Source organism: Notamacropus eugenii, chromosome 1 (assembly GCF_028372415.1).
Source record: "Notamacropus eugenii isolate mMacEug1 chromosome 1, mMacEug1.pri_v2, whole genome shotgun sequence".
NCBI lineage: Eukaryota > Metazoa > Chordata > Mammalia > Diprotodontia > Macropodidae > Notamacropus > Notamacropus eugenii.
The window spans coordinates 81823603-81836635 of record NC_092872.1 but is presented as its reverse complement, the minus strand read 5'-3'; the positions used below and the strand labels follow the sequence as shown (position 1 = coordinate 81836635).

Below are 13033 nucleotides of genomic sequence, written 5' to 3'. Positions count from 1 at the left end.
CGTCTGAGGAAATTTGGGATGAGGTTCTCCAAACCCCATTAGCACTAACCTTAATTTCAGCCGTTGTAGATATTCATAGCTGTTTGCGCTGAGTGGCCGGGAACGGGGGCATATGTTTCCTTCCTGGATACAAATCATCTGTCTGTTAAAGAGGAGTACAGAAAAATAAAGAGAATTCCCAGCAAAACACCATTACCTATATCACTAGGGAGAGAGATGGGGAGGGGGAGAATACAGTTGGGAGCCCATCTTCTCAATGAAGATTTCATAGATTAGAAGGGAGGAGGTTATAAACTCATAACCAGACCTGATTAGATTTGTACACTTCCCTCCAACTTGACGTGTCCATTTGATGAGTAACCAAAAGTTCTATTGAAAGCTTTCCCAGAACAAGCTCGCTCTGTACTATGAGTTGGGGAGCAGCTAGGTGGTACAGCGCACAGAGAATTGGACTTGGAATGAGGAAGATCTGAGTTCAAATCTGGCCTCAGACACTTACTTTGCTGTGTGTTCCTGGGCAAGTTACTCAATTGTGTTTGCCTTAGTTTCCTCATCTATAAAATGAGCTGGAGAAGAAAATGGCAAACCACTCCAGTATCTCTGCCAAGAAAACCCCAAATGGGGTCACAAAGAGTTGGACATTACCAAAAAACAACTGACCAGCAACCAAAATGCTATGAGGACAGAGTTATGCTAACCCTAACACCTAAAAATCATTCAGTGGGTATGACCTTGAATGGAATACTGGAAGGACCAGGGAACCAGAAGTTGGAAGACCTAGGTCTGGTTTCACCTCTCTCACTAACTAGTTGGGTGACCTTGAAGCAAGGCACTTAACTTCTCTGGGACTGGCTTTCCTCAGTTCCTCAGATGATCATCTCTGTTGGACCTAACTCAGGGCATTGGAGTGAGGATCAGGTTCTTTGGAAATAAAAAGTGTCCTACAAAAGCGAGGCATTATTATTAATAATATTCCTTGAAGTAAAAGGTGTTTAGGAGTCAGAGTGGAGAGAAAAGCATGTGAAATAGTGCCCCCTGGCGGGAAGGGACTTTCATGAAGGAGGAGCTATGATTCCCAAACTAACTGAGGCCAAAGAACATGTTTGAGCTTGAGATCTATTGACAAAACAAACAAACCATGTTCCTGGAGGTCTGAAGGGTAGGAAATAACCCGAGATTAAGAAGGAGAGGGTCTGGTCAATATTGGTGCAAAAATGAGGAAGTAGAAGCTTATTTTCATAGGGCAAAAAAGGTAACATTTTATGTATATTTAATTTCCTATTTGATATTTTGGATTGGAAAACATTGCTGGCAAAGGCACTTTCTCACAGAACCCCTATTCATGTACATGGAACAGCAGGGCTTTATGGAATACAGTGGGAAATACTGAGTGCTACTTACGGGCTTGTCATCATTTCCACAGGCCGGTCACAAGAGATGCACTTTACCCGGTCAAAGAGTTGCCTGAAATAGATCACAACCCACACCCACCCCCAAGTCCAGTGAGTTGTGATCAACTTCCCAAACACACAAAGAAAGGTACCTCAGAGATTATGGTTGGGAGGAGAGACTGGTGTTGTTCTGCTGGGTACCCCTGAGAGATGGCTAATATTATAGGTCTGAGAAGAACATACAGACTCAAATAACCCACAAGAAGGCTCTGATTTGGAACTGAAGACCAAGAAGTACCTAATGCCCTTGACATTGTCCTTTGGCTACTGCGTGTTAAGGGAGTGGGGCAAGGCACTGAATCCATCAAAACTTAAAAATTCTTCCCTCATTACGCTTGAGTATATGGGCTAGTTAATCTGACAAAATACTGCAGTCAAAGTTAACTTGTGTAAATGGGTTAAGTAGGTTCCATTTCTACCTATTCTCTCCAACCCATTTGCCAGGCACTGTGCCAAGTGCTGAAAGTACAATGAAAGGAAAAGACAGTTCCTGATCTTAGAAGCTCATAATCAAATGGAGTAGACAATACACAAATAACTTAAGTACAAACAGACTATGTACAGGATAAACTGGAAATAGAGGGAAGGCACTAGGATGAGGAGGGATGGAGAAAGACTTCCTGTAGAAGGTGAGATTTTAGTTGGAGCTTAAAGAAAGGCAAGAGGAAGAGATGAAAAGAGGGAGACATGGGTATAGGGGACAGATGCTGAAAATGCCTGTAGCAGTGAAATGGAGAGTCTTGTTTGAGGAATATCAAGGAAATAGCACGTGTGTATTTTAGCAAGGACCTTCTGGAGACAAGATGCCTTCATCCTAAGGAATGACTCTAATGGTTGGTTAAAGACACAGGTAAAATGTGGGGGGCAAAAGAACTATGTATGTGGCCAAGTATTCTTCCTACCCTGTCAGGGACCTCTCCTCACCCCTAACCTTTCCTCTCTAGTGTCCTCAGCTGCCTCTTCTTTTATTTACCTATGCCCCTCTCTCAATCTTCAAACCTATGCTGGGGAACAACTCAAGGTCAGGAGGATCTGGGACCTTTTTTCCCAAAGAGACCCAAGACAACCAGTTCTTGGCAATAGTAGAGCTTGGGGAAGGGAGAATAAATGGTTGAAGGGGAGCTAGAGAACTTTGGAAACGCACTTCTTAAAGCCAGCTGCACTGTCTGCGTCAAAGCGAGGGCCCTCGCTCAGGTGCTTTTTAAGAAATTTCCAGATATGCTCCATCTGTTTCTTCACAGGATCCAGGTCCATGTGATTCAGCTGTGAAGGAAGGAGCAGAGATTTAGCTTTGGATGTTTGAACTTGATGGTAGTTATTTCATTGACAAATATTTTTTAATTACATCTCCTAGCAGGGGTGGGGAACCTGTGGCCCTCTAGGTCCTCGAATGTGGCCCTCTAGGTCCTCAAGTGTGGCCTTTGACTGCATCCAAACTTCACACAACAAATCAATTTGGATTCAGTCAAAGAGCCACACTTGAGGACCTAGAGGGCCACATATAGCCTCGAGGCAGCAGGTTCCCCATCCCTGTGACCTCTTTGAGGGTAGAAACTCCTTTACACAAACACTTTTATCACACACTTCATTCATTTTGTATTCATTTATTCACTCAACAAACATTCCTTGTTAAACACCTACTATATGTACAAGAGGCACTGAAGAATAATAATAGCTGCTTACAACAAAGATTTACAATTTCTACTGCATATGTGAAAATGCTTGTTTTATTAGGTGTTTTTAAAGTTTAGAATAAAAAAAATAATAGCTTGCAATTTCTATAGGACTTTAAGGTTTGCAAAGTGTATTCCATGCATGATTTCCATTATTTCATTGGAACCTCATGGCAACCTGGTGAGGCAGGCACTACAGGCATTATCTCCATAGACGTGGTGCCCGCTCTGAAGGGGCTTACAGTCTGGTAGGGGAGATGAAACATGCGTTCAACCTTGATACAAAAAGGAACAGGATACAAGAGCTCTGGAAGAATGCCTAGGATCACAAGATTTACATCTGGAAGATCCTTTAGAGGTCATTAAATCCATTCTTTTCATTTTGCAGATAAACTAAGACCCAGACAAGTTAAATGATTGGCCCGGGATCTTCACAGCTAGGAAGTACCTGAGATCACCTGTGAGTTCAAGTCATTCTGACTCCAGGGCTAGTACCTTACCCATAATACCATGCTGCCTGAGGCATCAGAGAAGGAATCATAAAGGATAAAGTACAGACTTTGGTTGAGAAAAAAGGAGGATTTTCTAAAAAGGTGACAGGGCATGGGAGGACATTCTAGGGCATAGGGAATGCCTCGAGCAAAGGTGAAAAGTCAGGAAAGTGGGGGTGGTGAATAGTCTAGTTGGGTGGGACAGGAAGTAGAGTAAGATAAAGGTGCAAGGATAGCTTGGTGTCAGATTGCGGAGGGCCTTCCATGTCCTCCACTCCAAGGAGTGTTTCCCCCTTGGCCTAGTCCAATGTTCAGCACATAGCAGTGGTCATTAAATCATCTAAATTAATTTGAATTCTGTCCCTGTTTAAGACGCTTAGATCTGGACATATTTCTTATCTGCTATCTGGAGTAGTTAGAACTAAAAAGCTTCCCACTAAATTTTCCGCACACCCCACCTCCCCCTTCATTTGAGTAACTAAGTAACAGCAGCCTTGTGTCCCTGCCAGACATGACAGATGGGGCTTGCCTCAGACATACCACATCCAAGCAGGTACAGAAGGAGGAAAAGCAAGGACATTGCTAAACAAATACTTGGAAAGTTAAGAAGAATATTTCCTCTCTCCTCCCCCACACCAGCCCAGCACAGTACACACTCTTATTAGTTATCCTATTAGATGGGGAATAAAATGGACTAGAGAGGTACTGAGCAGGTTCTGGCTGGTGCCAATGTCAAGGAAGGGGCCCCAGGGTTTCCTGACAGATTCCTCTGCCAACCTTTCTTCTTGAGGGATTCCTTCTCCACTCCTGACTGTGACAAATATCCCATTTGTGCACAGGAGCTGGATTCATGATTCAGTTAATCAACAAGTACTTATTGAGCATCTACTGTATGCCAGGAACTTTGCTTTGTTTTTTTTTAAGGGGTGGGGGCAATGAGGCAATCTGGATTAAGTGACTTGCCCAAGGTCACATAGCTAGTCAGTGTCAAATGTCTGAAGCTGCTTTGAACTCAGGTCCCCTGACTCTAGGGCCCAGTGCTCTATTCACTGCCTCACCTAGCTGCCCCTAACAACTTTGTACTTCCTTTTTCATTTGTCCAATTTTCCTTTTTAAGGAGCTGTTCTCTTCAGTGAATTTTTTTTTCATATTTTTAAAGTCATTGGCCAGTTTTTCTTCTATATCTCTAATTTGACTTTTAAAATCCTTCTTGAGCTCTTCCAAGAATGCTCTTTGGACTCGAGACCAGTTCATATTCCCTTCTGAAGTTTCAGGTGGGAGTACAGTCTCAATGCTGATGTCTTTGGCATTCGTGCTTTGTTCCTTGTCCCCATAGAAAGATTCTATGGTTTTTTCTTTTCTGCTTTGCTTCTTGCTCATGATGATCACCCTTTCCTGGCTTTTAAAGTGAATCTCTGCTTCTGGGGCACAGGGGGCTCTTTTCCACAGTTCTTGTACTTAGAACTTGAGGTTTTGTGTATTGTAGCCACTGGTTCCTTCAGTTGGAAGTTAAAATGCTGTAGCTTACCTGGTGCTGAGTTGGCTGGTGTGCCAAAGCAGGAGCCAGGTGAAGTCATTCTGGATTTCCCCTGAGTTAAACTGGAGCTAGTTGTATTAAGTGTGGGGAAGGGGTGGTCTGGCCACAGGAGGTCTCCTCTGCTGCATAGGCAAGCTCAGTGGTTTGTGAACCCATCTGCACTTGTGTCTTCCCAATTTCCCTGGGGTTCTGAGGCACACCTGGGCTCCTGGTGTCAGCAATTGCGGAGCTCCACCCCTTGGGGCTCAGGATCTCCTCTAGGTTTGCTGTGGTAGGGCTGTCTGGGACAGCTCTGTCTTGTACCCTTCAGCCACAGCAAGAGGGACGACCCCCCCCTTTGCGATTTTCCTAGCCTCTAGGGCTAAGTTTACCCTTTCAGCTGTTCCAGGATTTTTCCTGGGGAAATATTCTCTGGGTTTTTCAAGGTCAACAGGGGGTAGAGGGAATAACATTTACTGATCACTCCACCATCTTGGATCCCAGAAGTTCAAGTAGGTGACATACAGAAATTTAGGAGGCTGATAGTCTCAAGAGAGGCTGCAGTTACCTGGGGTTCTGCAGTTCTCTCTTGTTCACCTCCACTGGACTGCTGTCCTGAGCTGATATGTTTGAGAATCTGCAGTGCTGCCTCTACTTCAGACCTCCCAGGGCTTCCTGCTCAGCTTTGCTGCGGCGGGGTCCTTGCTGGTACAACCTGTGTGCTGTGCACTCCTCCAGCCCCATGCAACAGATCCTTTCTGTCAACCTTCCAGTCTGTCCTGGGTTGGAAATCTGCCACACTCTTTCTCCTACTGTATTCTGCCACTTTAGAATTTATTCAGATTCTCTTTTTAGAGGTATCTGAAGGAGTTTGTCCTAGAGCTTAGGTGAGTACACGCTCTCACTCTGCCATCTTGGTTCCACTGCCCCTAAGAACTTTGATAAACACCAGGGACACAAAGACAGAAATGAGTCTTTCCTAAATTGTATTTTGCTCTTAGAAGATGACTCAGATACACAGAGTAAAGTGGATGGAGTGCTGAGCCTGGAGTCAGGAAGACTTGAGTTCAAATCCAGCCTCAAACAACTTGCTTTGTTGTTGCTGCTTCATTGTTTCAATCATGTCCAACTCTTCATGATCCCATTTGGGGTTTTCTTGGCAGAGATACTGAAGTGATTTGCCATTTCCTTCTCCAACTCATTTACAGTAGAGGAAACTGAGGCAAACAGGGTTAAGTGACTTGACTAGCATTATTTGAACTCAGGAAAATGAGCTTTCCTGACTCCAAGTCTGGTTCTCTATCTACTTCTCCACTTAGCTGCCCTTTATTAGTTGTGTGGCCTTGGGCAAGTCACTACCTCTTTTTGCCTCAGTTTACTTATCTGTAAAACGGAGATAATAATTAGCATCTTTTTTCCAAGGTTCTTGTGAGGACCAAATGAGTTAATAATTGTATAGGGCTTACCACAGTGCCTGGGACATAGTAAACACTATATAAATGTTAGTTACAATTATTGTTATACATACATATATATCTATAATTCTTGCTTTTATTTCATATTACCTTTTAACCTGATTTGCATTTATCCTTCCTCTTTTCCCCACCTTCTATAAGGGAGAAGAGACCATAAACTAATACACGCTAAGATAATAGGGACTGACTCCAATACCCTTCCTAGGAATTATCTATCTCCATTTTAAGGAAGACTGAGGATAAAGAGCAAAGTTTAACACAAAAGGTTGTTTGATAGTCATATGCTATGCACCTGGGCAAGGCATTAATTTGGCATGTGACCCAGAGGAAGTCCTCTGAATTCAACCAACGTTTATCAAATGCCCTTTATCTGCTAGGCTCTAAGGACACAATGACAAATCATGCCTGGCCTTCAAGGAGCTTACATTCCCAATGGGGCAGCACAGGAAAGTCCATACAAAGTCATTTGAAGAGGGAAAAAATATGTGGTCTGTGAACTGCAAAGGAAAGAATGTTCCCAAGATGAAAAGCTGAATCTGGGAGAAGATGAGACGGCTCTATAGCTGAGCCTTGGAAACAGACCAGGAGTCTGAGGGATGATGAACAAGTATAGATGCGGTGGACAGCTGGCCACTGTGGGAAAGCAAGGGGGTGCCGTAGGGAAGACCAAGTTCAGAGAATGTCTGGTGGTCCTGTTTGGCTGGAACTTAGAGTAGATAAAGGGGACTAAGTAACATGAAATAAGTATGGAAAGGTCAGGGGAGCCAGAATGGGAGGGTCTCTAAACGCTAGGCTGAGACGTTTGAGTTTTCTCCCTAGGATGATAAGGGAGTCATTGGAGATTTTTGAGAAGGGGAGGAAAAAACTTCTCACACCTTCTGCCCAGAGCTGTTCATTTGCTGAAATCTTCTGCTCCACATCCACAATCTATCATTTAGCTTAACTACTCCAAGAACCATTTCTCTGGGCCTCATTCTCCTCATCTCTCATATGATCAGGTCAGACTGGATGACTTCTAAGGCCTTCTCCAGCTATAAAATCCTATGAGATATTGAGGTGGGGAAGCGGGGGAGGGGGTCATAACTCATAGAACTTTAGAATCAGAAATGGTCTGCAACTAGTCCAATCCCCTCAGTTTACAGATGAAGAAAATGAAGCAGAGAAGATGACATTACTGATCCAAGGTCACACAGCTAGCTGGTGGCATAGCCAGTACTAGGATCCGGTTCTAATACTCTTAGTCAGTCAATAAGCATTTATTAAGCTCCTGCTATGTGCCAAGCACTTTGCTAAGTGCTGGGACACAAAGAAACAGTCCCTGGAGCTCACACTCTAATGGGAGAGACAACAGACAAACCTATGAACAAGCAAGCTATATACAGAATAAACTGGAGATAATTTCAAGTGGAAGGCACTAGTATTAAGGTGGATCGGTGTTCTTTTCATTGTGCCTACTGTTGGGACTGGCACTATGATTTGTGTTCTCCTCACTTTTATGGTTATCATAACTCACCCTAACCAGTGGTAAATATTTAAAAACCAGCTTGGGGGGTGGGGGGTGTTTCACATGATACGCTTTTAATTTTAATCTGCATTATTCACATTTTCTCTATTACTGTCCTAAGTCTAGTGAATCAACAGTTTGTCAATTTCCAAGTTGTAAAGATGCTTACACACAAAAATTGAACAATCGGCTCTCCCCAGCCTGTCCGGGCCAGCCCCAATGCACCCTCAAACCCTGATCCAGTTTCTCCTATAGCCTCTGATGTCTCCTGATATAAGTGCCTGATGAGGGGAAAGAATTCAGTTTTCCTGGCACACTGTTGGTTGGTTAGCTGCCTGGAAAAGGCACAACATCAGCTTCTCCTGGGGTGAAGCTTAGGTGTCTTGGATGACGTCTATAGGGTTTGTTTGCTTTCCCCACCCCCCAAGAAAAAGTCTCTAACCTTGGAGTCCACATCAAGGAAAAGCTTCTCCAGCACCTTCTGCCAATCCTGTTCATGGACAGACATCTTCTGCAGCATGTCATGCATCATGTCATTTAACTGAACTGTTGCAAATTCCAAGTCAGCCCGGCTTGCTTTGAAGGCCAGGGCACTCTTGTCTGCTTTCTGGTGACAGAGAAATATTAGAGAGGTTGTGCAATAGTGGAAGAAAGGAGAGATGGGTTGACCCATCTATTAAGGCAGAGGGATTAAACCATGCTTTCCAACTTGTTGCAGCTTGTGGGGGACCAAAAAACTCTCTAAAATACACTGAAGTGCTTTTCTCACCCCATCCCAATCCAGTCATTTGTCTTTCCTTCCCTTTCAGGCCCAACATAGCACATACTGATACACTCAGACACAAATACACACACATCCACAGTTTTCTCTCCAACATAATCTCTTCCAAGTCCACTCTCCTAGTCACAAACTGGCAAAGGGGAGTGAAGAAACCTGAGAGTTGGGACATGCTGCTTTTAGAGCCACCATAGTGTTACTCAAAAAACAGAGAAGCAAAAAAACCCAAACCAGATTGCTTGTGCACATTCAGAGAGCCATTAGAGATCATGGGAATAGACCTAGGCTACTTCATGTAAAGCCAGTAAACTGATGAAAATCAAATCACCTAAAATCAATCTACCAAACCCAATCTGCATAATAATAAATTTACCTACTGCTTCTAACATAAACATGATTTGTCAAGCTACATATGTGATAACATGGTTCTTAGCCTCCTAAGCATTGTGGCTTCCTTATTTGTGTTTTTTGAAATATCTTACCTGCTTTAAGTATTCTTGCACTTAAAAAATACTCAGGACATTATCAGTGTGCTGAAAACTTGCACTAAAGCCACACCTAGACCCTATCTGAAAGAGACTGCCCTGAAAGTAGTTTCTCTCACCCAGAATTCCATGCCTACCTACCAGACCTTGACTGTATTTGTTGACTGTGACCCTGCTTAACCAGTTCTGACCACCCCACTATGACCCAGTGCCGGCCTGGATTATGCTCTGACTTTGTTTATGTCCTAGTTTTATCAGCTTATACCTCTTAGAACTGAACCTTAAGGACTGAATGGAATTTCCTGCTTTGATGTTTCTAATGTTTAAACATTTTTTCTTAGCTAAATAATCCATTAAGTGGTCAAAATTCAGGTGAAACTTAAAAGACATCCGAGACCAAGCAGAAATGACCTCAAAGCTGGATACTTAATAAATGAAAACTGAAAACGAAAACACACCAACCAATAATGCAAAAAATACTTCAAGGTTCAGTGAATTATCAAGTGAAATGGTTTTTAAGACAATCACTTTTAGGTAAACTGGCTATAGCATCCTGCTTCTTTCTCACAACTGCAGACCTATATGACAAGTAAAAATGAAGTGGGGGTCTGCTGTCCTCAGTTTGGGAAAGACTGGACTAGACTGCAGTGAAGTTAGACCTCTAGGCTTACTTCTATATCCCAGGTCTTCAGGATCTGGGGGTAGGGGATGGGATATTGAGATCCCTGACCTGAAGGGAGGTAGGGGGGACAAAAAGAATTCAGTTACAGTACTTTGCTCATTAGAGGAAACCCACTCTAAATCAGAGCTTCTTAAACTTTTTCTACTAGAGACCCCTTCAGCACCTCTTAAACTGTGGGTCTCAAGGTCAAGGCCCACAGTTTAAGAAGTGCTAGAAATACTTCCAACGTCAACTTGCTAAAAAGCAGTATAGTCTCAGAACAGTATCTGTGAAAGCAGGCTTTCCACGAAGGAATGTACAGAATTAATTTGCATTAGCTATGAATAGTGTTTAAATCTATTGAGCAAAACACAAAAACAAAACAACAGAAACCATTTTCTTCCAACCTTTCTATATTTGGGGGGGGGGGGAGAGAAGACAACTCACCCTCTATCTCCTATCTCCTGGATGTTATCATCATTCTATTTAACTCAGAGAGTAGGGTTGCCTCTCTTTTTAGGTACAGACCTCAAGGTAGGGAAGGGTGGGCTTGGTGGGGAGAGTATCATCACCTGCTCACCTCTTTCATTTGTTCTTCCATCCGACTTTTATCTGCCTTTCTCATTTCTAGTTGTTTCACCACCATTTTGAGACCCTAATTTCAAAGGAAAGAGCAGGTTATTCTTTTTGAGAAACTTTAGAGGGTTATTAAAGATTTGGACTCAAAGGGCTCATGGTCCCCAGATCCCAAAAGCAACACTTATAAGGTGGAAGAGGAATGGGAGAAGGGCTACTTCTTGCTTTGATTTTGGATGGGAAAAAACTCTCATAGCAACTCTAATCTCAGAATAGTAAGTAGGCCCTAGCTACTGTCAAGAGAGTGAGGAGTCCTGGAAGTCATTCATTCATTCATCCATTTATTTGTTCATTCTGTAACATTGGAGATCCCATGGAGGAGGCAATCTGGCTCCTTGCTAAAGGGCAAGGGGACAAAATGGCTCCTGGTTGGCTTTATTGTTCCTGTAAATGGGGAATGGGGCAGAAGTGGGAAGAATTGTGCCAAACATGATTGGTGACTGAGCCAGAAAGAGTTGCCCCTTCAGTAGGTTGTACAAGAATCAAAGACAAAGGCTCTTCCCTCTCTTGAGGAAGCCTTTGGGGACTCTGCTAGCTCTCCATGTGACTTCCAGTAAGGTTCATGTTTCTTTCCCTCACCTCAGCAACATGAGCTTCAGAAATATGTACTTGCCTAGGTGAGCCCTTATGACTAGACCCCCAGATCTCTAGCTACCTCTTTTATACTTCTTTCCCTGAGTCCAGGCCACTAAACAGCAATCCTGAGAAATGGACACTTGTGGGCAAAGAGGAAAGAGAGGACAGGAGTCCTCTCTCAAGAATGAGGCAGTTTTGGCTACCCAATGGGAGGTGTTTCCTGCAACTGCATTGCTTCTTGGAGAAGTTCAACAAAGTTGTCTTTACCTCCTAAGAGTTTACCTATTACCTATACCACTTTACCTATGACACTAGTGGCCAAAACTCTGACACAAGCTCCAGTCACAGGGACAAATCAGAAGCTGCTATATTATTTCAGAATCAAATATGTTTTGTTGATGCTGATTTTTGTTTTGATTTATCATTTCTTGAAATGTTCCATTTCCTCTACGCACTTCAAAACTGAAACCTTCATTATAACCAAGAAAAATAGTTAAGCAAAAACACCTGATAGAGATATATTAGGATGGAAGTTAGGTGGCACAGTGGATAGAGCACTATACCTGGAGCTAGAAAGACTGAGTTCAGATCCCACCTCAGACACTTAATAGATGTGTGACAATGGGCAGGTGACTTAACCTCTCTATGCTTCAATTGTAAAAGGACTTCATGACTTCCAAGAACCCTTCTTTCTAGCTTGAAACCTATGATTTTATGTTTGAAAGAGGCAACATCAATGTAACAAAGTTCAATAATCATTTGATTAGCTATAGAAGTAAGGCAAGTTCACCTTTGCAAAACTAGGGACACAGTTCAAAATGGAAGAGACCCTGAGGGGCTGCCACCATCAGCAGTGGCTCTGATATGGACTATCTTTGGGTCATCCTCTGCCTGAGGACCCCCAGTTGTTCTGTTATAGGCATAAGGGTCTATTTGAATTTCCAAAGCCTAGCCTTTCTAGAGGCTTTGGGCCTGAGGATGACCTCAGAGCTAATTTGTAGTTCCTTAGGAGTTGTTGCTTGAGAGGACCAAACCTCCTAGAGACAATTTGTACCATTTTAGTCAGGGCATGTTTTTTTGCTATATTGAGAGAGAAAGGAGATTCAAAGAAGGGCTTGAGGGGATGATAACTAACAGAAGGCAGAGTTGTTTTCACTGTTTCTGTTTTCCCTGCTAAGGAGAATAAATTTTACTCTGGAAATATCAGATGACTACTATAGAGTTGATAACTAAGATAACCATTGCCATTCATCCTTTGTTCTCAAAGATGATCAATGACCTTAGGAAGATGAAGTCTTGAATTACAAGTGAATTAGACTTAAGTGAGGTAGGGCTGTGCAAAGTCATCAGCCTCACTCTCCTCCAGAGTCATCATAGTCCAGTGGCAAGACATAGGTCAGGATGCCTGGTGATGGCCCAGGATGCAGTGGTTGGCCCTGACCTTTTTTAACTATAGTCTTTCCCATGTCTCAAGATAACTAAGGAGACACTTAGGGAGCACTTGGCTGTCTTTGATGAAGTCAAGTCACCAGTCCCAGATAATCTATATACTTGAGTCCTGAAAGGACTGGCAGATGTGATTGTTGAACCACTGTTAATGATATTTAAAAGATAATGGAAAGTGGGAAAGATGCCACAAGACCAAAGAGGGGCAAATGTTGTAATGATGTCCAAAAAAGGGAAGAGAACAGAGGCTACAAGCATTAGATTGGCTAGCTAGATTGCAATTCCTGGGAATATTCTAGAGCAGATCATTAAATGCTTGGCAAATATCTAGGAAGGGCAGT

At 43.0% G+C, this 13033-nt stretch overlaps 1 protein-coding gene across 3 annotated transcripts in view; it reads right to left on the bottom strand.

Moving 5' to 3' along the window:
* The window catches only part of C1H16orf96 (chromosome 1 C16orf96 homolog), a 75622-nt gene that overhangs the window by 10795 nt on the left and 51794 nt on the right, over window positions 1–13033 (bottom strand). For all 3 annotated transcript variants that reach the window (XM_072607423.1, XM_072607432.1, XM_072607441.1), the window contains exons 10-14: window positions 10615–10689; window positions 8553–8717; window positions 2596–2714; window positions 1402–1464; window positions 50–142 (exon numbers count right to left, since the gene is read on the bottom strand). In XM_072607423.1, coding sequence (XP_072463524.1) covers window positions 50–142; window positions 1402–1464; window positions 2596–2714; window positions 8553–8717; window positions 10615–10689 — 515 coding nt within the window. The remainder of the gene's footprint in view (window positions 1–49; window positions 143–1401; window positions 1465–2595; window positions 2715–8552; window positions 8718–10614; window positions 10690–13033) is intronic.